General features: G+C 60.4%; 1 protein-coding gene across 1 annotated transcript in view; it reads left to right on the top strand.

Annotated features, from left to right (window-relative positions):
- The window catches only part of SLX9 (SLX9 ribosome biogenesis factor), a 31,243-nt gene extending 5,090 nt beyond the window's left edge, over nt 1–26,153 (top strand). The window contains exons 3-6 of the mRNA XM_051839988.3: nt 9,644–9,712; nt 16,423–16,570; nt 21,621–21,689; nt 24,613–26,153. Coding sequence (XP_051695948.1) covers nt 9,644–9,712; nt 16,423–16,570; nt 21,621–21,689; nt 24,613–24,736 — 410 coding nt within the window. The 3' untranslated portion in view covers nt 24,737–26,153. The remainder of the gene's footprint in view (nt 1–9,643; nt 9,713–16,422; nt 16,571–21,620; nt 21,690–24,612) is intronic.
- The last annotated feature ends 1,289 nt before the right edge of the window (nt 26,154–27,442 follow it).

The raw sequence follows: 27,442 nt of genomic DNA, 5'->3' as shown, positions 1-27,442 counted from the left end.
TTTTAAAAGATAACCATGAAGAACCTTTTCCACAGCTGAGTCGGGTCTGGCAGAAGTCACAGAGCATATTCCCGACATCTCCACCTACCCCAGACTCCTAAGAACACACAGAGCAGGGGACATCAGACTGTACCGTAGAGCAGACGTCAGGAGGAGCTTGCCGGAGCCTTGCTGGCCGCCCTGTGTGTCAGCTGCCTCGGCCGCTGTGGGGCACGGAGGTGCCAGTCCTTACCCGTGGTCCATGGAGGGTGTTGCAGTGCTGGGCGGGCCAGGGAGGTAGAGAGGCCCGTGAATGGCTGTGTCTTCTGTCTGTCTGCTCTGAGCTATACATTGTTGAGACAGCCGGCCAGGGGCTGGCGGGTGGGGCCAGCCAGCCTGGCGCATGCCTGCTGGCTCTCTGGGGTCTCCTGTCACAGCACGTTGTGACCTTGGGCGAGGCCTGTTCCGTTCTAGCTGTGGGCAGGGGCCGAGCAGAACCAGCCTGCTGGGTTCAGTGCCCCCTGCTACTCCCCGTCTCTGATCTGCTTCCTGGGACCCCAGGCGTTCATCGTAAAGCTGTGAGCTCTCAGGCCAGCCCATGAGGGGACAAACCTCGCCTGAGCCATGTCCGGAGCACGTGGTGGTGGCACGCGTGTGCTCCCACCCGCACAGCAGGTGTGGCCTCCATCAAGTTGAAGTCACCTGCTGGACGTCAGGGTCCTGAGGTGAGCAGTGGAAGAGGGTGCGAGAGGTTGGGGCGAGTCAGCTGACTTTGTTTCCGCTGCCCGCTGCCCTGCGTGCTCTGCTGAGCCTTGGCCGCATTCACAGTTTGGGAGGAGACCGGGTCTGGGGATGCCCTGAGTGAGGCAAAATTCCCAGCCTGCCAGTGGCCATCCGAGAGCCCGCATCCACTGTGGCCGGCGTCTGCACAGGGAGGCTGGTGGGCGGGGCTGTGTGCCGCCTGCGGAGTCCTCTTCCCCTCGTGGTGCCCCGCCCGGGCGCCAAGCTGGCCCTGTGGCTCGGTGCCTGTACTGCTCCGTGGCAGGTCCCCTCGCCACATCACCTGTGAGCAGGACTTGAGCTTAGGGCTGGCCGCGCTCTAAACTGCTTGTGTGAAACAACGTTGCGTAACTCAGAAAGCCCTGTGTGTGGCATGGAAGACAAAACCCTGGCTGGCCACAGAAGTGACACTGCACCTGGTCCTGCGTGTGGTCACGTGTGTCCTGCCGGCCTGCTGCCCCTGTTGGCCACTGGCCTGCTTGGGAGTGGACAGCTCCTGCTCCATCTCAGAAGCAGCCCTCCCCTTAGCCAGTGGGGGCCTCGGACCCCTGCCGCTCTTTATCCAGGGTGTGTCCCCGCGGCGTCCGTGCGACGCCTGTGTGCACTCGGCCCGTCCGGGGCTGTATGTGCTGGCTTGTTGGGCCCGCCGTCTCCTGTGAGGCTCACGTCTGCTCTGTTTGCCACACCATGGCCAAATGGCTTCACTGCCCCTAGTAATGATGTTGGACTGACTTCTGGAATCATTTTTCTGGAACTTTCTGTCAGGGAGTTGGGCCTGGTCTCTGAGGATCTGTGCTAGTGCTTCTGCTTTGTGACCAGGGTGGGCCTGAGAGCCTGGCTTCTTTCCTGTGGGTCTGTATCCGGCAGCAGCAGAGCCGTCCTCCTGGGGAAGGGGGCGTCCTGACCCCAGCAAGGTTTTTTCTGGACTGGGTCGGCATTTGGGTCATGCGGCCCCTCCCAGGGCCCCTCCCCCGTCCGAGCGCTGCTGCTCGGGCACGTCTCGGGAGCATGGGGGGGACTCGTCTGAGCGTGTGGGTTGCTGTTTCTAAACCCGGCGCTGTGGATGCAGTGGCTGGAGCTATTTAAGGCTCGCAGCATATTTCTGCTGTTTGTGGAGCCGGCGGGCAGCGTCCTGCTGAGGCTGTCTGCTTGTCATGCGCTTCAGTGGCTGTTGGGGCCGGAGGGCGGCCGGGGGTTTTCAGATAGAAAATGAGGGGGCGGGTCGGAAGGGAACAGGGCTCTGTGTGGGGCTGTGCACAGAGGTGCCACCTGTGTCTGGTCCCAGAGATGCTGTCCTGGGGCTGGTGTCCCCAGCACTTGGGCCCAAGGGCAGTGCTGCTGGCCACAGAGGGGTGATGTGGACTCTTGGTGTTCAGAGCCTCCCTTGTCCCCAGGGCAGGGGCAGCAAGGACCCCCCTCCCTGTGGCTCAGGCCCACCTCCTAGTGAGCCTCGACCTCCCAGCCTTGCTGGTTCACTCCATTTCACAGCTTGTGGCGGTCTGGGGATTTGCTGTACACGTGTCGTGTGTGAGGGCGCTGACGAGGATTCACTACACAAGTGTCACGGTGATGGGGATTTGCTGTACACGTGTCGTGTGTGTGAGGGCGCTGACGAGGATTCACTACACAAGTGTCACGGTGATGGGGGTTTGCTGTACACGTGTCGTGTGTGTGAGGGCGCTAACGAGGATTCGCCTCACGAGTGTCCTGTGTGTGATGTGCTGATGGGGATTTGCTACACATGTCACGTGTGTGATAGTACTGATGGGGATTTGTTATACATACATCATGTGTGTGACGGTGAGGATTTGCTATGCTTGTGTCGTGTGTGACAGTGATGACTATGTCCCCTCCATCTTCATGCCTGGCCCTGAGCTTGTAGCAAGGTGAGAAGTGGCTGGCAGGCGCCCTTGTCCTGAGTGGGTTCTGCTTTCTGAGTTCACACCAGCCGTGAGCGCTTGTCCTGGAGGAGGTAGGCGTGGGGTTTTGAACCTGCATTTCCCATTTGTAGCAGCTCCTGTCTGCAAGGGACTGGCCGTGGGACTCTGGGTCCTGGGGCTGTGCACTGTGGAGAGGGCCCTGCACGCTGTGGGTGGGTGTGGAGACCCCACACAGCCTCCCGCCAAGGGCAAGCGGATGCTGGATTGAGCGTCTGGAGCTGAGTCCACCTCGTGTGGCACTCTGGGGAGCTCTGCCTGTCACTGGCTTCCATCTCCCGTAGAGACTGAGGGCTCTAAGCCCTTGGTCCTCAGAGCAGGGCCCCTGAGTGGGCCAGTTGCCTCCACACTCGGAAGCAGCACACGCGTGCGGGGCGCTGCATTTTTCCAGCCTGCTGTGGACGTGTTGTGCGATGCAGCCGTGCTGCAGGGGCGGCGTGCATGCGTCCCCTGGGTCTGTGTGGGCATGCATCGTGTCAGTAGATGTTGCCACGTTGCCAGCTGCAGACAGAGCCCCGTGGGAGCTCCCGGAGCAGCACACGAGAGGCTGCCCGTCATGCCAACCTGTGGTCGCAAGGTCCAGGTGGGACCTGTGTCAGTGTACGTGGTGAGTGGTGGTGCCTGGCTTGTGTGGGTTCCTCGTGAGCGCCCTGAGGCGCCTGCCTGTGCCCTCCTGCCCTCCCCCAGCTATTGGTGTCTTGCTCACGGGTTTGGGACAGCTGTTTATATGGGAGGAGTGTCATCTCTGTCACCTGCAGACTGCTCTTCCCATTGGAACTCGTGTCATTGCACCCTGCAGAGGTAGTAAGCTTCTCTTTAGGAAAATCTCTGTTTCCTGTGGCTTGTATCGCTTCCAATGTTTTAATGCTTTTATCATTTCGCCTTTGCCTCTATTTTTAGCCAGTCAGGACCTTATTCTCGCTTTGCTTGGCCGTGCGGCTGTGGGGGCGGCCCATAGCTGTGTTTCAGGTGGGCTGAGGGGACCCGTGTCGAGGGCTGCACCTCAGATCTGAGTTACATCAGTCGGACACCTGCAGGCACTGCCCGAGCCTGAGCCACAGTGCACGTCGTCCTCATGAAATGAGAACGAACCAGGTGCGACCGGCTTTCCTGACCGTTCATGTGGGGTCCCTGGGAGCTGTGTCCTCCCGCCGCTCCGCACCACCGCTGTTCTGACATCCAGTAGTGGGGCAGCCCTAAGTGTCGGGGCCTGAGCTGCAGTTCCCTCGAGCCCCGGCCTGGCTCTGCAGTTCTGGGCAGCCGCAGGTGCCTTGGATACAAGGTGCACCTTGCAAGGATGCGCTGGGGGCAGGAGGGGACGATGCCTCCCTCTGGGATTGCCTCTGCTGCCTGGGGTCTTGGGGTCCAAGTCAGCAGGGACTTGCCCTTCACCCCCAGTGCTGTGAGCAGTGAGTGTACTGCTTGGGCCTGGAGAGGGGGCACTGAGTCATCCAAGCAGAGGGTGATCTGGGGTGTGGAAAGGGCGGGGCTCAGGGCCTGGGGGGGTGTCACAGCCCTCCCGCTGTGAGGTGGATGGCTGATCCCATTAAGTCTTGTTTTTGCCATGGTCCTAGACAGTTTTACTCTCCTTATGAAACTGCTGGCTGGGCTGTGGGCTTTCTGGGTTGGGCTGGGCCTGCCCTGGCCTTGGCATTGCTGCCCCCATGCCAAGTCTGGGTCTCTGGTGGGGAAGCTCGGGCTGGGGTCACTGAAAGAGTATGGCCCTTGCTGCTGTCATCTGTCACTCGTCAGAAATGCTTACTGTGTCCCCTCTCTGCCCAGAGCCCCAGGGCCACAGTGCTGACCGTGCTGGTCCGTGGTTGGCCGGGGCTCTGGACAGCGGCCCTTGCTTGAGGCTGAAGAGGCCCCGTGGCCCACCTGACGCCGATGCTCTGAGCGGCTGCCTCTTGCGAGCAGCTTGGCTTGCCTGCTTGGCTGTAGGCCTTGCTCTGAGTTTAGAAACCAGAGCAGCCCAGGCTGACATCACCTCGTCCTCAGCATGGGGGAGGGAGCACCTGCCTTGTCCTTCACAGTTCTGCGCCTCTGTGTCTCCCTCTGCCCGCGGGGCTGGGGATCGGGACGGGCAAGACACACAGCCCGCTCTGAACCCCCGCGCTGAATCAGTCCGTCAGGGGCTGATGGGATCTGGGCAGTCCTCCGTGCCGCTCTGTGGCCCGCGGGGCCTGCTGCCAGCAGTTCCGGGCATTCCAGACCCTGCGCGTCTGACGGGAATGGCCTTGTTTGCTTCCTGTTTCTCTGATGCCATGGAGATGCGTGCTGGGAGCCCCCTGGGGCCGGGACCAGGAAGGGCCCTGCGTTTTCTTCATTCCAGCACAGTCCAGGTTACTGTGGGTCGGTCCCCGTTGGTCTTAGGGTCTTTTTCTTTGAAATAACTCCAGAGTTGCAGGCAGCCACCAGGATTGTCTGGAGAAAGCCCCATCCTGCCCTGTCGGTGCACGGCCAGCGCCATCTGCCTCGCCAGAGCCACACACCTCAGACAGTGCCCGGGCCCCACGCCAGCCAGGACGCTCCCCACCCCCACCCCAGCACCTCACTGGGGGTTGGACAGTGTCCAGCTGCGTGGACGTTTTGTTCTCAACCCAACCTGAGGCAGTGGGGACCAGGCACAGTGTGGGGAGCAGTGTCCAAGCCCTGGGCCGTGCAGTCCCCAGCCTGGGTGCGGCCAAGGCTGCCCGTGAGGGTTCACAGCCCCTCCTTTTCTGTTGGGAGCAAGGGGTGGGGGTGAGGTGAGCAGGTCGGCTCCAGGGTCCTGACTACTGGGAGAGGGGTTAGGCTCCCTCTGGCCTGGGGTCGTCCAGCAGGGCTACTGCCCCTCTGTCCACAGAGCTTGTTTCTGATGCTTCTTCCTTGGACCTCACAGTCCGCTGTGCCAGCTGGGACAGGCCTGTCGTGTGCACATGTCCTGGGGAGAGTGGGTCCCAACCGAAACCACTTAGCCCAGGGAAAATCAGGGCCAAGGAGAGAGCACCGCACTGGAGCCGCCGTCTTCCGGAGCGCATCGAAGGCAGACGGTGTTAGTAGCACACATGCCTGCTTGCCACGACCATGGGGGCCTGCAGGGGCCTGGGCGGGCAGATAAAGATGAGACACACCCGGTGAGTTCATCCTGATCCTCTCCCCACATGCCAGGCCAACTTCCCCTGGGGCACGAGGCTGCCGAAGCGGTGACGCCAGTGTTTCTGGATTTATTCAGTGTGCTCCCGCAGCACGTGGAGACTGCCCTGTTGTCTGCCCAGGACCCGGAGGCCCGGTCCCTGCAAAGGGTGCTGGTCTTGCCCCCGACACCTGCGGCCCAGTTTCTCCTCCCCGTCCTCATCCTCATGTCCTACCTTGGCACCAGTGAGCAGGAAGGCCTGTGCTGGCTGTGCACAGCGTCCCCTGTCTGGCTCCTGCCCGTCCTCACAGGGAGGGAGTCACTGAGGTGCCAGCTGGCACCACGTGGGCCTGTGCAGGACCCGCCAGTTGGGCCTGTGTCTGTGGTGATTTCCACCTGTATTTGCCGCCTGTGAGCTTCCCCTTGGTGTGAAGTGGGCTTCCTGAGGTCGCCATGGCGCATGTGGCTGTGTTTCCGGCCTGGGTACGCAGATCGGCAGGTGGACCTCCAGCTTCGGCCTGCTGTGCCGGCTCAGCCGTGTGTGCGTTTTCTGGGCACTCGGAGAAGCTGTGGCTGCATCCAGGGCTGGGCCCGTGGTTTAGCTCTGGGATTAAAGCTGCAAGCCAGGACCCCTCAGTGCGTGGCCCCTGGGCTGAGGGGATGCGTCACCAGAGTTCTAAGGCCCTGTGGGCCCAGCTGTGCCGTGGCGCTCAGTTCCCAGGACTCTGGGCAAGCTGCTGCCCCTGGGCTTGGTTACACATCTGTAATGTGGGGCCCGGCTGCAGGGTCAGCAGCGCTGCTGAGTGTCTCCAGTGGGCGGTGTGGAGAGGCCGCCTGCTCGCAGGTGCTGGGCCTCTGGTGCCTGGAAGCATACGCCATCGTCCAGCGTCACCTCATGGAGTCTCGGGCGTGGCCTGGAGGCCGTGGCTTTGCCTGCTTGCAGCTGGAAGCGCACCGTCGGTGGCAGTTGTGGGGAGAAGCGTGCGTGGGTAGCACTGTGGCCCTGGCGAAGGACCTCGGCCTGGGGCTCCAGAGGCTGTAGTGCCACCTGCGGGTGTGGCTGGCCGGGTCCTCGCACGCCCACTCCTAGGATGTCGCTCCCCCATTTGCGGAGGAACGACACAGGACCCTGCGCTGTTCTTTTGTCTGCTCGGCCCTTCCCGGGTTTGCTGCTGGTCCTTCCCAGGTTGGCTACCGACCCTTCCACCTCCGTGGAAGGGCGGCTCCCCCTGGCACTTTCCCCACTTCCACGGGGGAGCGGCACACCGCCGGCCAGCTCTCTCGGGGGCTGCTCAGATGTTATCCGGATGTTCCCCTTAGATGTTCCTGGTGCATGTTGTCTCTCTCCTCCTTTATAGTCCTCTTCCACCAATCCCAACTCTGCTACCCACACGCCGAGTATGCTGCTCTCCTCCAATCAGGAGCAGGATCAGCTCCTGCAGGTTACTGGTCTAACTGGAGGCAGCTGTGTAAAAGTTGTTTACTCCTCTCCCAGCGCCATATTGTGGGAGAGCAGATGCATAGAATAAGTCTTAATTCCAGTAACTTAGTCTAGTCCGAGTTGTTCCCCACACTAGGACCTCATTTTCTCTCGTTTATCTCTCAAAAGACGCCGTCACCAGTCACGTTGGAGGTCCTGGGGTTGGGGTTGCACTGTGAACGGGGGGGCAGCATGGTTCAGCCACAGAGGGGACACACGGGGTAAGCTGAGGACAGGCTGGTGAGGGAGGGAAGCCGCAGACAGACCCAGGCAGGTGGGGAGGTCAGCACCAAGTAAGACAGGACAGGGGCCCCAGAGGCCAACCAGCGGCTGGACCTGACTGCAGGCAGTGTTTGGGGGTGCCTCACCCAGACGTGGCAAATCCTGATGCTGGGGAGTGTGGCTGGGGTGTGTGGACAGCTCTCAGATACGCTGCCACTGATGGAAGACACGGGTTTATCCTGATGGTGGATTCACTGAAAAGATGGTGGACCGCTTTTTGCTTAGAATTCAGACTAACCTGAGTCATCCCCTTCTCTCCCTACCCAGCCCTTGTGCAAAGCCTTCCCAGCAGCTGGGACCCCATGAGCCAGGGCTGAGCGTGCCCGCCTCTGGGGTCAGCCTGGGACGCTCGGCACCACGCAGCTCTTTCCTGGGCACCAGAGGCCACGATTGGCATGGGCTCTCCCCCAAGCTGTTCTCTGCGCCGGGCTTACTCTGCCTGACGCTCCACTGGTCTCCTGTGTCCGCAGCGAGCCCAGGCCCTGGGAGGGAACGCAGTACTGGCCTTAGAAACTGGAAGGAGCCTCTGACCGGCAGAGCCAACCTCCCTCTGCCTCCGGGGCTGGGGGTTGGCCATTGCACCTGCAGGCCTAATACCTTGTCTTTGAATGAAGCTGCGGTGGCCAGCCCAGGTCCTGGGCACTGCCAGGTGCTTGGGGAGACCCCAGTCCATGTAGCACCCAGTTCCTCTGCCCTGAGAACCATGGGTGCTCTGTCAGTGTCTGGGGCCAGAGCGTGGATGGCACCCATACAGCAGGAGGCTGCTGTCCCCTGAGCCCAGAGAAGCTCCCTCGGCCCAGCTCCTCCCAGCTGCCCCCTCTGTTGCCATGGAAGCTGGGCTCCCGGGAGGCAAGCAGCTTCCCTGCCCCTGAGTGAGAAGAAACCAGAAAGCCCCACAACCCTGCGCTGCGCTGGGCTGCCCGGTACGGGGAGGCCAGGCCAGGGCAGGCGTGCTGCACGCAGTGCTCTGCTGGCCCTGGGCGGTGGGTGTTCTTGGAGCCAGACTCAGAGAGTGGGCAGTCTATGCGGGCGAGCGGTCATCTTGTGCTGTGGCAGGGACACTCGTGCCACCTCTGCGGGAAGCAGGCTTTTTCACCTTAGCAAGGGGACAGGGAGAGAAGGAGTCGCACAGCAGTAGCCTTGGCGTCCTGGGCGGGCGGAAGAGGGAGGAGGGACCGAGAACTGTCCCCACGAGCAGTGCCACCGCCTCCCCGAGGAGGGAAATGTGGCCTCTGGGAGGAAAGGGTGGAGACGGCGGGGAGGAGGGCCACAGGAGGACTGGAAGAATCGGCAGCACCACAGGGATGAATGTGGAGAGGGCGGCAGGCGAGGTGTAAAGAATTCAGATTCAGGAACTGAGTGAGTGAGTGCTGAGCCACAGGCTTACCCAGCCAGCACGTGCAGAACCAACACGGGGCAGGAGGAACCTGGCCTGCACAGTGGAGAGTCAAGAGGGGAGGCGGGCGCACCCTGCACAGGACACCCGTGAACACCGAGAACACCTGGGCTGTGGGCTGTGCCTGAAAGGAAGGAGGGGCAGAGACACGGGCGCCAGGGGTGCTGCCCTGAGCCACACGCGCGCAAGGCTGGAGGTCCGCTGCCTGAGTGTGTTCCTGGGAAATGTCCCAGGAACCCCCGCTGTGGGGTCCAAGGAAGGGCCTTCCTCTGGCCTCCGCATGTGTCCGTGAAGCTGAGCAGACACGGGGGCCAGGCCCGAGCTCCCGCCCACGCCCAGGAGAAGGTGCAGGCTCTACCAGCCGCATTCCCTCTGAGCTGTCGGCATCTGCTCAGCTGCGTGGCTTGTCGGGTGGGTGTGACGAGGCAAGGGGAGGCCTCCTTGGTGGCAAATGCCTGCCTGGGCTCTTGAGGCAGCCCGGTGGTCAGAGGCCAGACCATGGCCTTGGAGGCACACTGGTGCAGGGGCAGCTTCCCAGTGTCACTGCGAGCGGGCACAGACCAGAGCCTCAGTGGCCCGGGCGGGGGCACAGCGCTGAGGGTCAGAGCTGGTTGGCGCAGTCTCAGGCTGCTGTCGTTTGTACCTCTTCCTCACGGGGTGTTCTCTGTCCACAGGAGCTGAGGTCAAGGCCGTTCTGCCCAAGAAGGAGAAGCTGAGGCTGCGGCGTGAGCGCTGGCTGCAGAGTAAGTGTGGTTGCAGCTCCAGGAAGCAGTGCCGGCCTGCGCCGGGCTGCAGATGGAGGTCCCACCGGGGTGCCCTGCCCTGCTGCCAGCTCGCGGGCCCCTGGGGTGGACGTCCCAGGAGAGGGCTTGGAGCCCTTTGGAGGATGCCCACAGGGCAGAGGGGCAGCTGAGACTCAGAGGGATGGTGGCCAGGAGCATGGCCACGCCACCCGTGTGGGCCTGGTCAGAGCCGGGGCTTCTCGCCTCCGAGGCCGGCTCCAGAGCTGCTGCTTTGAGCTCGTTGTTTGTAAAACATCAAGTCTTGGCTCCCATGATGACATGCTTAGTGACGGCAGCGTGCCCCGTGTCTGTGTGGGTCTGGTTTTAGGTGGGGCCTGTCCTTCGGCTGGCGTGGGAGGCCAGATCCTCACTGCTCCCAGCAGGCCCGGTGCCTCCCTTGCCCTGTCGCTTTGAAGAGGAGTTCTCGTAGGGCTGGATCCTCGCTGCGAGTTTCTAAAGGTTTTCCTTTCAGGATTGTTTGTGTGGTTTCTTTCTTACTGCTCCTGTAGAGTGTGATTCTTTGGCGTTAACTAATTAGGAAATTAATTTGGAATATTTCTGTTTTATGTCCTCCCACGTTTGTATGTGATTTTTTATTTTCTCCTCGAAGGTTTTGAGGAAAGTACTCTTTCCAAACAGGTACTTAGAGAAGCTCGTCCGTTTCTTTCATGATTACCAAGTCCGTTTCCTGTCGTTTTCAGGTGTTCCGTCCGCGGCCTGGACGGGCTGTGTGAGCGTGCAGGGCCCTGGGCGTCTCTGGGTTTTCTCTGCTGCTTGATGTGTTTTCTAAGTCTTGAGTCAATTTTGGCCTCTCTTGTTTTCCCATAGAACAACTTTATCACGTCTCAGCCCGCAGTAGCTTCCTCATCGTTCAGTATCTTTTGTGTCTTTAACCACACCCGCCTTCTTCTCATGGGTGGAGAAGTTCTGGCCCTTCATGCCCAGAATGTGGCGTTTTTTCTGCGTGGTTAACTCCTTGCTCAGGCTTCCACTGGGGTTGAGTTGGTCATTGCTCGTTTCTCTTCCTGTGCTTCCTCTAGCAAGGAAGGGTTGTGGAGCGTCTCTGATGCAGGTGTTGCTGGCTTTCCCGCGTGTGCTCGCCTGATACCGTATCTGGAAAATCTGATTTGGAAAAGTGGGGAGAATTTTACACTGAACACTTTGAAATATTTATTTTTAAGATTTTTTATTATGATTATTTCTATTTATTTGAAAGACAGAGTTAGAGAGGAGGGGAGAGAGAATGAGAGAGAGAGATCTTCCATCTGCAGGTTCACTCCCCAAGTGGCTGCAACAGCCAGGGCTGGACCAGGATGAAGCCAGGAGCCAGGAGCTTCTTCCAGGTCTCCCACATGGGTGCAGGGGCCCAAAGACTTGGGCCATCTTCTACTGCTTTCCCAGGCCATAGCAGAGAGCTGGATGGGAAGTGGAGCAGCCGGGACTTGAACCGGCACCCACATGGGATGCTGGCTCCACAGGTGGATATTCAACCTGCTGTACCACAGCACAGGCCCCGACACTGAACACTCATCACGTAACTAATGGTCCGTTCCTGTCTGTCTGTCTGCACGGTCCTGTGTGTGCATCGGCACTCTCCCCTGAACAGCCGGTTCTGATTATGCTGCTTTGTTCTTTGGAAGCCTGAGTTTCCATACAGTGAGGTGGAGACCGGACATGTGCCAGTTAGCCGTTTCTCACAGATGTGTGCCTGTGCTGCCAAAGTCCTTTTGCTGTAGAGGCTGTCCCTGTAGCCAGAGACCCCACGTCCCGTCCCGTGCCGCAGCTCCTCCGGACAGCCCGCGCTGTCCTGCTCTAGCCTCGTGGGGGAGGGGCCGGGCGGCCTGGCCCCTGCTGCTGCAGCTCCACGTCATGCTTCTGAAATCCTCAGGCTGCGCGTAACGCGGGCGGTGCCTCTTCCTTGGTGAGAAGCTGTCGTCGCGCGGACATCGCGTTTATCACCCGCGCTGCGGGGGCGGACCCCAAGTGGGCCTTTTCCATGTTTAGCTGCTGTGAGCATTCCTCACAAGCCTTCTGTGGCCGTGTTTTCCTTTCTCTCGGGTGAGCGCTTGGGAATGGAACGCTGGGTCACAGGGCAGGTGTATGTTTAGTTTTATAAGGCCTGCCAGACACTTTCTGAAGTGCTTGTCCGCCTGTGCTCCTGCCAGCGGGGGTGGGACCTGGCTGCTCGCATCCCGCAGCACAGGGACGTGCGTCTCCGCGGGCGTCTGGGCATCCGGACGCGGCACTCGTCCTCTGCGCCCCACGGTGTCTCATGTTCTCCCCGTCGCCTCGCCTCGTGTTCGGTGCATTTGCACGAGGATTTTTCCGTTTTTGTTTTTGATTTCTAAGAATCCGTTATACGTCTCGGGGACCAGTGCTTGGTCAGATGCGTGTTCAGTGAATATTCTCTCTCAGACTGTGACTTGCCTGTTCCTTTTCTTAATCTTTTTGATGACAGATTTAAAGACAACAACCTATTTTGTGTGTGTGTGTGTGTGTATGTGTTTTAGAAAGGCAGAGTGACAGGGGGAGACAGAAAGTACGTGGGCCATCTGCTGGTTCACTCCCCAGATGGCTGTGACGGCTGGGGCTGGGCCAGGCCGAAGCCGGGAAGCCGTCTCAGAAGCAGAGCGGCCGGGACTCAAAGCAGCACTCCGATACGGGATGTCAGTCATGCGCTTCACCCGCTGCCACAGCAGTGGCCCTGGAGTTCAACTTTGAGAAATCTGATTTATACCTATTTTCTTTTTTAAGATTTATTTATTTGAGAGGCAGAGGCAGAGAGAGAGAGAGATCCTCCATCTACTGGTTCACTCCCCAGATGGCCTCAACGGCCAGAGCTGGGCCTGTCCGAAGCCAGGAGCCAGGAGCTTTCAGGTCTCCCACGTGGGTGCAGGGACCCAAAGACTTGGGCCATCTTCTACTGCTTTCCCAGGCCATAGCAGAGAGCTGGATTGGAAGAGGAGCAGCCGGGACTAGAACCGGCGCCCATATGTGATACTGGCACTGTAGGCGGTGGCTTTACCTGCTATGCCACAGCACCAGCCTCTACCTGTTTTCTTACACAGTTATTGTGTGTGTGTATCCTGTTGCCTAACCCTAAGTCATAAATATATTTTTCTAAAAGTATTTTTCTTCTCAAAACTATAGTTTTAGCATTTACATTTAGGCTTTTGATCATGGTGAATTAATATTTGTGATCAGAGTTAGGGATGGAGGTCCTATTTTTTATATGTGTTCATTGTTCTGTGTTTATGTTTGTTTTGCATGTTTATTCATTTTTGTTTGGAAGGCAGAGCCAGTGGCAGTGCGGCAGTTGGAGAGCTTCCATCCGCTGGCTCACTCCCCAAAAGCCCACAGCAGCCAGGGCTGGACTAGGCCAGAGCCAGGAGGCAGGAGCTCCATCCAGGTATCCCTTTAGGGGAGGTACCCAAGTGCTTGGGCCGTTACCTCCCATCTCCCAGGGCACCCTAGCAGGAAACTGAGCGGGAGGCAGAGCAGGAACCTGAATCTTCAGCAGTGACGTCACTGCTCTGCCGCAGGCCACCCCTGTTGGTCTTTTTTAAAGCATAATTAATCCTGGATCCTGGACCTGGCTGAAATAATGTATTAGGTCTGAGAGTTGTTTTGTAAATTCTTTAGGATTTCTATAACTGTCCGTTTTCTGTGTCTGTTTCCCATTTGCTCTTGAGTTTCCGTGTGGAAACTTCCCCACGCCCGTCCTGTGCATCTGCCTCCGTTCCTGGGGCAGTCTGCTCCTTCCTGACCTGCGGGCGAGCTCGTGGCCGTGGAGCAGCCCCGCTCCCCTGCTCCCTACCTGATTGTGTTCACCTGTAGAACTGCTGGGCTGGCAGCTGGAAGATTGGCTTCCTGGTTGCTGAAGCTGAGTGGCTCTTGCCGCATTTCCAGCCGGATCCCCCTCGTTGGTGGGTGCCGCCTCCTCGAGATTGTTGTGAGGGCAGCTCCCAGGAGGCTCAGCTTCTCTCCTGGAGGGCGGAGCTGTCTGTGTGCTGCTTCCTCCTGCAGCAGGGCCGAGCCGCTCACCTGCACTTCTCACTTCCACGGGTTCCTAATGCGCTTCGTATCCACCGGGCCTGCTCGCTTGTGGCCCGTTCTTGTAAGACAGTTTGTTATGATTATTCTTAGACATTTTTTTTTTTTAATATTTATTTGAAAGGCAGAGTTAGAGAAGGAGAGATAGATCTTCTATCCACTGATTCATTCCCCAAATGGCCGCAACAGCCGGGACTGGGCCAAGCCAAAGCCAGGAGCCAGGAGCTTCTTCTGGGTCTCCCACGTGAGTGCAGAGACCCAAGCACTTGGGCCACCTTCCACTGCTTTCCCAGGCCAGAGCAGAGAGCTGGATCAGAAGTGGAGCAACCAGGACTCAAAACTGCCCATATGGGATGCCAGCGCATGGCAGATGGCAGCTTAACCCCCTGTGCCACAGTGCCGGCCCCTATTCTTAACGCTTAGTCTTTTTAAAACTGAAATTTAGAATTACCACGGTTGCTGTTAAGATTCCTGTTGAGAGGCAGGTGCTGTGGCACAGCAGATAAAGCCTCTGCCCGCGACACTAGCATCCCATATGGGTGCCAGTTCATGTCTTGGCTGTTCTATTGCTGATCCAGCTCTCTGCTATGGCCTGGGAAAGCAGCAGATGATGGCCGTAGTGCCTGGGCCCCTGCACCCACGTGCAAGACCTGGAAGAGGCTCCTGGCTTTGGCCTGGCCCAGTGCTGGCCATTGTGGCCATCTGGGGAGTGAACCAGCAGATGGAGGATTGCGCTCTCTCCTTTTCTCTCTGTAACTCTGCTTTCATCTTTTAAAAAAAGGATCCTGTTGCAATGTTGATTGGTGTGTGCCGAGGGATGAATGGGGAGGAAGGAAGGAGCCCTTGTGCTGCTCCTCCCCTGCTCTCCCCCACAGGAAGCTGCCTGGCCACCTTGGCCGTGTCGAGCTTGCGGTGTTCACTCTGGGCTGCTGGCAGATGTTCTCTGTGGAGGAGCTCCCGCCTGTGGTCTCGTTGTGCCTGTCACCGTGGGTCGTGAGTTTACTGTCCCCCCCCCCCCGTGGCCTGACTGCTGCATGGACCGCAGGACCCTGTGTCTGGTGCTGAGCATCCTAGCCTGGCCTGGATTGCCGGGCTGGGCCCTCCTGGCCACCATCTGTTGGTGCTTTGGCTTTTCTGCCTCTGCATAGGAGTGGCCATGCCTGGGGCTAAGGACCTAAGCCGGAGCTGGGCCTGTGGCGCCTCCAGGGCACACTGCGGGTTCATAAACTCAGAGAGCAATGCGGTCCGAGCTGGCCACGCCCAGGGCTGAGGACATGCAGGGGAAGCTGGTCTTCGTCAGTGGTTGGTGCAAGATATAAGCCCTTGCTCTCCAGGGCCCCGGGGGTGGGTCAGGGTTGGCCTTTCAGACCCTGCTGTGTGGGTGGCCTGGCCCAGCAGAGGGGTTGCCCAGTGGAATTGGCCAGCGCTTGCCCTGGGAAGCCCTGGGGCAGTGGCTGCTCTGGGTCTCCTGTGGTGGATGTGTGGCCGTCACATGCTGAGGGAAGGGCTAGAACACTCCCCGCTCTGTCTTTCTGGGATGCGTGGGCCTGCACCAGGGTCTCTGCCTTCCCTCGAGCACTACCACAGCTTCACGGTAAATGCTTTTCATTTCTTTCCCTCTTTCTTTCTTTCTTCTTCTTCTTCTTCTTCTTTTTTTTTTTTTAAGAATTATTTATTTATTTGAAAGGCAGATTTCCAGAGAGAGTGAGAGAATCTTCCATGCTCTGGTTCACTCCTCAAATGGCCACAACACCCAGAGGTGGGCCAGTCCAAAGGCAGAGGCAAGGAGTATCTTCTGGGTCTCCCACATGGGTAGCGGGCCCGAGCAGTTGGGCCTTCCTCTCCTGCCTTCCCAGACACATTAGCAGGGAACTGGCTTGGAAGTGGAGCAGCCAGGACTCAAACCAGCACCTGCTATGGCACAAAGGTGCCATGCCACAGTGCAGCCCTCCCTGCGTAACACTTTCAAACTGCTGGAGAGAGAGCCAGCATCTCCCTGGGCTGAGTCGCTCTCCAAAGGCTCTTCCTAGCCGGAGCTGGGCTAGGCTGAAACTGGGAGCCAGGAACTCCAGGTGGGTGTCCCACGTGGGTGGCGAAAACCAAGTACCGGAGTCACCCGCTGCCTCGCAGGGTGCTGGGGTCTGGACTGGAGCCAGCGCTTGGACCAGGCACCCTGATGGGGAACACGGGCGTCCTGACCACTAGGTTAAGCACTCACTGCAAATACTTTTTAAGTAAGGAGCAGGTCCCAAGGCGGTTCCTCCCCAGCCAGGTTCTACCCAAATGCCTTCTCCGGCGTGGAAGCCTCAGCCCCCCCCCCCCCCCCAGCCCCCTGCTCCACACCCTCAGCTGCTCTGGTGACCAGCCTGGGCTCTGCTGCCCTCGCTCTCTTGTTGATGCTGTGTGACCCAGTCTCTCCTGCCCACCTCCTCTGCCCCACACTGTCCCCCCTCCCCACTCCCTGAGTAGCGACCCACCATTTCCCCTGGACTCTGACGGACAGCACAGCCGTCCCTATGGGGGCCGCTGGTGGGCTAGCCTGCGGTGCAGTGCTCCGCGTCCGTCCATCTGCACGTCTGTGATTCAGATTCTGTTTCTGTCTCTGTGCCCTGTCTCAGAGATCGAAGCCATCAAGCTGGCTGAGCAGAAGCGCCGTGAGGAGCGGAGGCGCCGGGCCACCGTGGTGGTGGGGGACCTGCACCCACTGAGGGACGCCCTGCCCACGCTGCAAGAGCTGGGGGCCCCCAGCCAGCCTCACACCAGAGGGTGAGTGCCCAGGGCAGGCTGTCCCCAGAGTGGGGGCAGTGGACCCAGGTCCGGGGGTGGGGGTCGGGGTAGAGACAGGGCCACGTGTAACTGAGAGGCAGAGCTTCAGTCGTGCCGGGCACAAACCCTCAGCCCTTGGGTTGGCCCCGAGGCAGGTGGTAGCTGTGTTGGGGAAGTGTCAGGGCACTGGGACCATGCTGTCAGGTGGCCTGGCCAGCACTGCTGCACACACTCCCCCGCCTCTCTGGACGGGCCCAGCTCCAGCAGCTCCCGTCACCAACCCCTCCCCTCCGTGGACTGCTGTCTCGGAGCTGGAGCCCTGTCCTGGGAGCCCAGGGCCGCCCCCAGGCTCTTCCCAGCCCCCTTGCAGCCGCTGACTCCCATGCCCCTTCTCCCACCTCCCTCCTGGCACAGCTCTTCCCCCTCCCCTGGCTCCCAGTGGAGAGAGAGCTGTGTGAGAGCGTGCGGCCCCCCGCTGTAGCCGCCATGTGCCTGGAGCCCCAGCTTGTGCTGAGGGGTGGCGCCTGCCCCAGGGGATGCCGGGGGGTTGTGGTCAGCAGAGGTGGGGCCCTGGAGCTTTAGGGACAAATGGGACAGACTTCACGGCTTTCTGTGCCCTCATAGTTGCTTGGCCTTTGTCATCTGTTCACGCCACCTCTCATTTTGCCTTAAAGTAATCTTTCTGCTACTGAACTTCGTGGAAAAAGCAGGGGCCACGGGCAGTGTCGCCCAGGCGGCGGCTCCATGGGCCAGAAGCGCCAGAGCACTTGGTGCGGGGAGGAGTGGCTGCCGGGCTGCTGCGGCCGGCGGTGCAGAGTGCATTCCTGGTTCCCAAACAAAAATGTGCCCGGTCAAGGGGCCTTCCCCTTTCTCGGCTTTCTCATCTGAAAAATGTGCTGGGCCCTCAGAAGGGAGAGGCCGCATACACAGCAGCCCCCAGCCCCAGGAGGAGCGAGCTGGGTCCGGGCGGGGCGGGGCGGTCCCTGCCCTGTCTCAGCCCCACCCGCCCCTCAGCTGGGAAGCTGTCGAGGAAACTGGTGTTAGAGCGAGGAAACTGGTGTTAGAGCGGGAGGCAGCGGTGGTGCCTGCAGGGGCCACCCCCCTCGCATCTGGCTCTCCTGCTGAGGACAGCGCCCTCAGCCTGGTGTCTGTCAACCCTGGGAACCGTGCTGATAGGAGAGTCTTGGTGACGGGGTAGTAACCTAAGTCCAAGCATTGATCTGGGTTTTCCCCAACATCCTGCCTCTGCCAGGACGCCACCGGTCTCGAGTCCTCCCGCCCCCGTCCCCCAGGACCCTCCTGGCTGGGAGCGTCTCTCAGACCCCTGTCTCGGGGGGCCTGGGAGTCTGCAGGAGGCTGCCCGCCGTGTGGCAGGAGTGCCTGTGCCCGCCCCGTGTGGCAGGAGCGCATGTGCCTGCCCCGTGCACCTGGAGAGAGGCGGGGGCTGGGGCGGCTGGGAGGAAGCTCCTGACCCAGTGGCCTTCTTCATGGTGTCCTGTAGGGGCCCCGTACTGCTGACCCCGCCCCCGGCTGAGGGGCGTCTGGGTTTCTCACTGTGCAGTGTTTTCCCCTGGGGAGAAGCCGCCAGGCACAGCCCCAGTGATGGGGGAGGGGAGACGCGGCATCCACAGAATTGCGTGGCGCTCGTCCCGTTTATCAGTCGTTTACTTATGCCAGTGGCCTCATGGGTATTTATTTTACACTCCGGGCTAGGATCCAGCACTCCTCCATCTTGTTGCTGGGAGCTCCTCTGGCTGATGCTGGTCCCCTTCCCACGCCCCAGCGCCGTGGGCTGCTGTGTGGCTTCTGAGCCCTCCCCACTCACTGCCCTGGCAGGGGCTCTGGGCATGTGGCGGGCATTTCCTGCCCGTTCTGGAGTCAGCGTCCCTCCAAGGATCCCTTCTGGCCTAGGAGAAGGCTGCGGGTGCCTCCTGCTACAGATGAGATGCCGGCCTGGCTGCACTCGCGTGACTGCTCAGGACCTGCCTTGCGGCTGACATCCGCTGCAGCGTCGGCCCCAACGCATCTTGGGCCTGAGCTCCAGAGTGCTGTGTGTTGGGGTCTTAAGCCTGAGGCTGGCCCCTGACCAGCAGGGGACAGTACAGACACTCCCCGACAAGGCGAACGGGAGAGGTAAGGTCCACGGGTCAAGCACACCGCAGGAAGCACCGTGAGTTCTGTCGAAGCAGGAACTACTTTATTGAGGAAATGTACAGGCTTATAAAGCTTACGAAGGACATGCGCAGTAGGGGAGCCAATCAGTGAAAAGGTCATGCAGGCGTGGGTGGACCACGCACAGGGGCATCTTAAGCAAGGTATAGGGATCACGCACTGTCCATGTGTCCGGAACTAAAGCCGACCTATCCCTGCAGGTGGTCTGATCTTACCTAACTTAACCACGGCAGCCACAGACACGCCCCTCAAACATCCGCCAGGCGCCATATTGTAGTGGAGGTTTTAGGCAATGTGCAATAGCTGTGGTGGTGAAGGGTCATTGCAGCCACAGGACAGGGGCTGACCTTTGGGGGGAAGCACCTGGCGCTCACCTGGGCTGCCCCTCAGCAGACGGGGCTTTGCCTCTGGTCCATCCACTCCTCGCCATTTCCTGTTGGGTCTCTGAGTACCTGGCAGCCCAGACACATTTTGAAAGTTGGGGTCCCCTGTGTCTTCCCTTCGAGATCTCAGCTCCTGGGTCCGGTGTGCCAGTGTTCATTCTGTGTTGTTTGGAACCTCTCCTGTGCCTCAGTGGCTTTTTTTTTTTTTTTAATAAGATTTTATTTTATTTTGAAAGTTACAGAGAGGTTACAGAGAGAAGTAGAGACCAAGACAGAGAGAGAGATAGCCTCCATCCACCAGTCCACTCCCCAAATGGCTGCAACAGCTGGAGCTGGGCCGATCCTAAGCCAGAAGCCAGGAGCCAGGAGCTTCTTCTGGGTGACCCACATGAGTGCAGGGGCCCAAGGACCCTCCCAGGAGCATCAGCAGGGAGCTGGCTCCGAAGTGGAGCAGCTGGGACCTGAACTGGCATCCACATGGGACGCCGGCACTGCAGGCAGTGGCCCCACCTGCTCTGCCGCCCACTGGCCCTGGGCTTTTTCAGTTTTTGGCATTTCTTCAAGCTGGACACGCACATCAGCCTTCTGCAGCCGCTCAGACTCTCGGGACTTTCTTGGCCTTCCCTTTCCTCACAGCTTCGTGGTACATTTGCTTTTAATTCTCTTCTCAATCTCACCGCTGGCCTCATGGGAGGACTGCAGAGCTCGGACTCTGGGTTCACGACCGTGAGAGGCTTTCTGCGCTGGAGTCAGCCGTGGCCGTCCCTGGTCGCTTGTTCTCATGGAGGGGTTCCACCCTCCTCCTCCAGGGGCCCTTCCACAAGCGAGCACGTGTCCAGTGGCAGCCACGCCTGCCAGCTGCTCTCCTGCTGCTGCAGACTGATAGGATGCCGGTTGCAGAAGGCTTGGGAGGTTTTATTGAAAGCCGCCTGTGGCCCCGTTCAACTTCGTTCAGGAATTACGCAGTAGGTGTGCAGTAGGTGTCGGGCTTCTTGCTCTGCGCTTTGCAGTGAATTCCTTCCTCCTCCACCCCAGTGTCAGCTCCTGGCTTTCTGTGAGGTGGGGAGGGGACACACGTTTGAAGTTTCTTTAGCCACACATACAAGTTGCTTGAAGGTCTTCAGTCTTCTGGATGCTGATGTTTGCTCCGTCTCACATGTATCCATGAATCCAGCCAGGTGTGTGTGCGACGTCGTTTGGAATCTGGTTGCTGACTTGGATCAAGCACTGCGTGCCTGTCTTCTGTACCCCTCCCCAGGCTGTGTGCTTGAGGGGAGAGGGGGACATCCCTTAGGATGCAGGGACCTCAATTGATGATATGTAGATTCCAAGCTTTTTTCTAAAGAGAGTTAGAGAGGTAGAGCCAGAGAGAGAGGTCACTCCCCAAATGACTGCAATGGCCAGAGCTGAGCTGATCTGAAGCCAGGAGCCAGGAGCTTCTTCCGGGTCTCCCACGTGGGTCAGGGGCCCAGGCACTTGGGCCATCTTCCACTGCTTTCCCAGGCCATAGCAGCAGCCGGGACACGAACTGGCACGCACATGGGGTGCCGGCGCTGCAGGCCAGGGCTGTGACCCGCTGCGCTGTGCGCCGGCCTCTGATGGAGACCTCTTAGCCAGGGGGCTCAGCATCAGTTGGGCAAAGGCTTCTTTGTCAGCTGGATCAAAAGTCCATTGTTACGCAGAATGTTACTATTCACCAGAGTAATTCAGGCAATTCACAATATCAGTAATTGGTTTTTGCCACCACCAGGAACCAGCCAGGTGGAAGAGCATCTAGGCCAGGAAGCATGGGGTGGGTGGCCCAAAGGCCATGCACCCTGGAGGCACAGGGGCTGTGCAGGCCCTCAATGGCAAGCAGCCAAAGAGGAAAAAACCAGTGGCTTTTTTTTTTTTTTTTTTTTTTTTTTTTGACTGGTAGAGTTATAGACAGTAAGAGAGAGAGACAGAGAGAAAGGTCTTCCTTCCGTTGGTTCACCCCCAAATGGCCGCTATGGCCAGCACACTGCGCTGATCCAAAGCCAGGAGCCAGGTGCTTCCTCCTGCCCAGTCAACACTCAGCTTGGTGTTTGGAAAAGCCCAGGAAGCCAGGGACAGGTGACCACACGCGAGACCCCCCTCTCCACCGTGACGGAGGATCTTGGCTAGAAGCAGGGGTACAGACTGCCCGAGGGCACCCTCCACAGCCACCATGTGTGGCTCAAGTAGTGGCTCCCAGGTCAGCCATCAGCACGGCGTGGCTGCACAGAGAGCAGGTGTCAGTGACCTGTCAGTCATAGCAGAGGTGGCGTGGTCTGGGCAGGGGTGTGCCGTGACACGTCCCTGCTGGCCCAACCATCCGAGGAGCTGAGGCATGAGCACCCAGCTGTAGAGAAGGTGGCCGGCATGGGGCTGGTGCTTGTGTCCTGTGGTGCGTGGTCCTTTTGGGCCAGCACGGGGCCTGCTGCAGGGCAGGTGTGGCAGGAGGGGCACACTGACTGGCTTCTCCTTGTCCACAGGCGGCAGAGCAGCAAGCCCAGGCCAGCGGAACTCAGCCGGATGAGTGCGGCCCAGAGACAGCAGCTCCTGTGAGTAGCTGGTTTTGCCTTGTGGCCCAGTGTGGCAGTTTGAAGCTTTGTGAGTTTGCTTTATTTGAGAGCAGTTGAGGGCAGTATCCTGCATTCGGAGTGTGGGGAGGTGGCCAGGTCCCGGTCACGGCAGACTGTGACCCTGTCTGTCCCCAGAGTGTAGCCAGTGGCATTGAGACCTTGCTCTCTGCCTGGGATGACGTGGATGGGACAGGCTTCTGTGTGGCTCTGCGGCTCAGCCCCGTGAGCGGAGCCAGGACCTGTGGCTAGCGGGAGGTCACGTGGGAGGTCACACGCAGCTGTCACTTGCTGCCCTCCCAGTCTGGTGGACTTGCCTTCAGTTCCCTGCACTGCGGGGAGCTCCGAGAAGCTTGAATTTTACACCCTGGGGAGATTTCCTGGGATGGCTTTGAGACAATCACTCCTTGTCTCCAAGTCACCCCATGCCCCACCAGCGTGCTGACCACAGGTACAGGCTCTGTCAGCTGTCACCCCTGTGCTCTGTCAGGGTGTAGACCACAGGTACAGGCACTGTCAGCTCTCATCCCCGTGAATGTCAGCATGTAGATCACAGGCGCTCACCATCAGCCCTCACCCCGTGCCTGTCAGTGTGCAGACCACCGGTACAGGTGCACACCATCAGCCCTCACCCTGTGCCTGTCAGTGTGCAGACCACAGGTACAGGTGCGCACCATCAGCCCTCACCCCGTGCCTGTCAGTGTGCAGACCACCGGTACAGGTGCACACCATCAGCCCTCACCCCGTGCCTGTCAGTGTATAGGCCACAGGTACAGGTGCACACCGTCAGCCCTCACCCTGTGCCTGTCAGTGTGCAGACCACAGGTACAGGTGCGCACCGTCAGCCCTCACCCTATGCCTGTCAGTGTGTAGACCACCAGTACAGGCGCTCACCATCAGCCCTCACCCTATGCCTGTCAGTGTGCAGACCACAGGTACAGGCGCGCACCGTCAGCCCTCACCCCGTGCCTGTCAGTGTGCAGCCCAGATTCCGTGGGTCTGGAGTCGTGTCAGTCAGCAGCTGCCGTGCTGCGCGGGGCCTGGCTCTCCCTCAGGACATCTGTCTGCGTTTGCACCTTTGGTTTGTCTTCCATGTCCGCCTAAGGTGCTTTTCAGCCCTGAGTTTGAGTCTCCTTTTCGAGCTTTAGCGCTTGCTCCGTCTCTGTTTCTCCTGCGTCGTCTGGAGCTGGGCTCTTCCTCAGCCTGCGTCCAGACAGAAGTTCTCAGGGGAGTCCCGGCCCGTGGCCTCTCCCTCCTTGGAGGTGAGCCCGGCCCCGCAGCGCCCTGCTGCTCTGGGGACGAGCGGGGGTCTGGCCCGGCCGACTCGCTGCCTTTGCGCAGGTCTGCGTTCCGCAGAGCAGCTCTGGGAGGGAGAGGAGGCCGCTCGCTCGCACCCCCGTTGGGAAGCTGAGTAGGTTTCCTGCCACGTCCTGTGTGCTCGCATGTCTGAGTTGGATCCTGTGATTCCCAGACCCCCCTTGGAAGGGTGTGTGTGGTGTATGTGTGCGGGCATGTGCATGCCTGCTGTGTTCAAACGTGTGGCACATGAGTGTGGTATGTGATGTGTTCATGTGTGCACACGTGAACGTGCTATACCCTCTCCCCACCCCCAATCCCTCTGTCGCATGGCACCCTCCGTGCAGTGCGTGTGACCTGTGCCTGTGCTCCCGCGGGCTGTGCCTTGTGTCTGCTCTGTGAGCTCCCAGATGTCCAGTGTCACCGAGCCAGGGAAGGGGCTGGCCCCAGGTGGACAGGCCCTGCCTGTGGGCTTCTCTCCTGTGTGAGTCCAGCGTAACCTGCTGGGTCCAGGAGTTCCTATCCCACGTCCAGGCAGCCTCCACTCTCTCGCAGGCGTGTGGGCTGCACACGCAGCCCCAGCTGGTCTCTGCCTCCCCATCTGGGACCCCAGGACCCTTGCTGAGGGCAGTAGCTTCAGACCCTCAGGGCGCCTCGGTCACTTAATAGCTGTGCTGATGCTCCCAGGTGGGCCCACTTGCCCAAGGCAGGGACTGTGCAGGTCCTGGCAGCCCCAGCGCTCTGAGCTGCACCCAGGCAGGGCTGCAGGCCTATACTGGATTTAGAGAGGCCCAGAGAGTAGGAGCTGGACTGGCCCACAGGGTCAGGGGTAGTGCCAGCAGCTCCGTGACCCTGGCTCACTGTGAACCGCCCCCCAATCCTCGCCATGAGTGAGAGGTCCGTGCACCCACACTCAAGTAAGACCTGAGTTGTGCAGGGCCTGGGGTTTCAGTGGTGGGAAGAGGTGATGACCAGTAAGCAGTAGATGCTGGCAGCCTCGTGCTGGGTGGGGCATCCCGTTAGTGTGCCTTGGACTTGCCTAGGTCCCGTGGATTACAAGCCAGAGCATGTCCTCAGCCCACGGCCAGGGCTGGCCCCACCGAGAGTCCCCATGGATCTGTCCTGGGCCTCTCCTGGAGCTGCTCCCCAGATCTGAGGTCAGCACATGGCCACTGCCATCTTCCGGGGCCCCTGGAGGTGTACCTGGCTGCACTGGGCTTGGGGAGAGGCCCCCAGAGCGAGCCCTGCTGGCCGTGCGGTCGGGGCAGCGCCTGCCAGCCACGGCGCCCATCCGCCACGAGCCGCCTCTGTGGACAGCCTCTTGATTGTCTGGGTTCCTGCTTGGGCCCCGTGTGGTCTGTGTCTGTCTCGCTGTGGAGGGAGCCCCAAACATGTCTGCAGGCGCACAGGCTGCTGCCTCCTTTCCCAGATCCTGGCTTTGGCAACAATCCCCAGGCCCCTCCCAGGCCTGCTAGGAGGGGACTCCCTAAGCCCCAGAGTGGATACAGGAGCCCCAGGGCCTGCATGTGGCCATGGGGAGAGCCCAGGGCAGCACCAGGCCTGGACAGTCGGTCCTGTGGTAACCAACTCTGGTCTCCATTCTTTTCAGCGAGGAAGAAAGGACCCGGTTTCAGGAGCTACTGGCCAGTCCAGCCTACAGAGCCAGCCCCCTGCTGGCCATCGGGCAGCAACTGGCCCACCAGCTACAGCTGGAAAGCAGCAGCCAGCTGTGACCAGCACACCAGTGTGTCCTGAGTTCCGCAGGACACACACGGACCGTGTCTCAAGCCTGGAAGAGGGAAAACACACACCCCTCCTGGGAGCACACACACACACACCCCTCCTGGGAGCGCACACACACACACACACACACCCCTCCTGGGAGCACACACACAGAGAATGCCTCTCCTGGGAGTGCGTGCACACACACACACACACACACACGGGTCTGACAGCTGGGCTGGGGGGCAGGAGGCCTGGCTGTGAGGGGCTGCAGTGCACTGTGGGCTCACTTCCTCATCCCAGAGGCCCCTACACTCACAGCCCTCCCAGGAGAGGGGTGCCGACGTCACGTGTCTGGGAAGGCCGCCTGTGGGTGTAGATATATCATCCGTGAGTGGTCCAGGGACCTGTCGCTGTCACTGATGGAGAGAGCACCTGGGGCGGGGCCTGCTGCTTGGCTGTCTTCCGGTGGCCATGTCTTGGCTTTCAGCTCTACTGCCTGCAGTGGCCCAGTCGGCTCCGGCCCACCCAGTTGCCTCAATCACCAAGTGTCCACCCCATCGTTGGCTCCTCGTGCCCTTTTCTGGACTCCCTCTGGCCTCAGTGGTGCTGAGCCCCAGCTGCCTCTGCTGACCATGGCAGAATGCCCTCCTGGTCCAAGGGGATCGGAGCAGGCCCAGCCTGGCCTTGGACCCTCCTGCTGAGTCTGAGGGGGACAGCGTTCTTTGTGTCCCTGAAGCCTCCGTCAGCCAGGAGACAGTCCACTGCCTGACAGAAGCCCTTAATGAAGCAGCATTGGTGACAAGCCCATGACTGCGGTGAGGTAAGCGTCGGGCCCAGAGCCAGGCCTGGTGCAGAGCCCACAGTGTGCCTGGAGCGGGCTCGTCTGAGCTGTGTCAGCCTGTGCAAACCAGAGTCCACATGGGTCTGTCCTGGGCCTCTCCCGGGGCTGTCTCCAGATCTGGGGTCAGCACCAGGGCCCCTGAAGGCTCGTCCTTGGCTGGGTTAGTGTTCTGAGAAACACCCCCACCCCACTGGCTTCCCAGGCTCCAGGGGACTCCAGTCTGACCGTGGCTTGTGCCCACCTGCTCCTGACACTTGGAACCAGAACTCATGACTCCGGTGTAGAAACTGGTGCCTCCCCTCGGGGGTCCTTCATGGGAGAACAGACCACGTGCGGCCAGGAAGGGGCCTCAGCCAGGGGACATTGCAGCCGGCCCCTGCGGAGTCTGCTGGGCGTCCAGGCCTCGCCACCGGGTGCTGGCCACGCTGTGTGGGATGGCCCTGGAGGAGCAGGATTGCTGGGCAGAGAGGCCTGGGAAGGAGCCCACGCTCGCTCTGCCTGGGCACAGACATCCCAGGACGGCGGGGACACAGGCTGGGGACTGCGGTGTGCGTTTCTAATAAATCCGAGAGAGGCTTTGTGAACCCTGGAGCCCTCAGCTCATTCCCTTACTTGAAGGAGAAACAGCAGATAAAAGCCTCCAGGGACTGGTGGTGCTGGGGCCTGCAGGACCTTGGGATACACAAGGCCACAGATAATGCCTGGACATTGGGCCCTGTGTGGAGGGGTCCCTGACGGCCTCACAGGCAGAGTGGGCAGGCGAGCCCGCCTGCTGTGTGCTCAGTGTGGCAGCTCCAAGGGGCCAAGGGCATGCCACCTGCCCTGCTCTGCACACCTCTCACCACCCGGGCCCGCCTTGCCCACAGCGCACCCGTCTCCCCAGCTGCTGTCCTGCTCTCCCTGCGGGTGCTGTGCTGGCGGCCATGAGCACCGGCTGTCCCAGGTCATGTTGCCACACTCAGCAAGTCCCCAGCCCCGGGGCCCTGGTCCCAAGGAGTCCTGCACTTCATGCCCCCAGGCTGCAGGTGGGCGGATCGCCTGTGCTGTGTGGAGCGTCGACACTGACCGTGGTGGCTAGGGTGACCCTGGCACCACAGTGATGCTGAGAACTCATGAGTCCAGCCCTCGTGAACCCGTGAGCCGCTCCAAGTCCTGGAGGCCGGAAGTTGGGCGTTGCAGCAGGAAGGCCCGCCTGAGCCTCTTGGGGCTGCTGTGTTGCCGGCTGCCCGCGCTGCCTCACCCCTGCTCTGCTGCCCGTTCCTCCTGAGGGGCAGGGGGACGCGCGGCTTTGGAGGTGTGGCCCTGGCGAGAGTGTTTAGGACCTGCCCCCACCCGGGGTGAGCAGATGTGCGGGGCCTGAGAGGGCCACGGGTGCACTCAGCGGAGAGCTGGGCTGGGGCCCACGTCCCTCCTGCCCCATCCGTACCCTGGGCTCCCGGCTCAGGGTCTGACTCCCGGCCCCTTCCGCATGAGGCACCTGGGTGTGGCTGCTCTGCTCGCGGGTTTGCTCCTTGCCGCGAGCGCTGCTACCCTGGCAGCACCTGGAACAGGTGAGTGAGGCAGTGGATGACTTCACCATCGGAGAGGCAGGAAAGCGAAACAGCAGGTCTGGGACGGCCCAGGCTGCAGCCAGCTCCACCCCTCATGGAAGCCAGGGTGGCCCTGGGCGCCTGACTCAGGCATCCCCAGTGGGTCCCTCCCGCTTCTGCTGTCCTGCTGCCCGGGGCTGAGGACACAGAGCATGCTGGAGCTGTGGGTGGGTCAGTGCCTCAAGTGGAGATCAGGCTGCAGTGGGCAGGGGGTGAGCCGGCCAGCAGCCCTCGGCCACACAGTTGCCCTGGCCCTGGTGTTTCAGCTGCTACCCGGGTTGCAT

The sequence above is a fragment of the Oryctolagus cuniculus genome, chromosome 4 (genome assembly GCF_051225735.1).
Source record: "Oryctolagus cuniculus isolate XC-2025 breed Fujian yellow rabbit chromosome 4, ASM5122573v1, whole genome shotgun sequence".
In the NCBI taxonomy this organism is placed as follows: domain Eukaryota; kingdom Metazoa; phylum Chordata; class Mammalia; order Lagomorpha; family Leporidae; genus Oryctolagus; species Oryctolagus cuniculus.
This window is presented reverse-complemented; position numbering and strand designations above follow the sequence as displayed.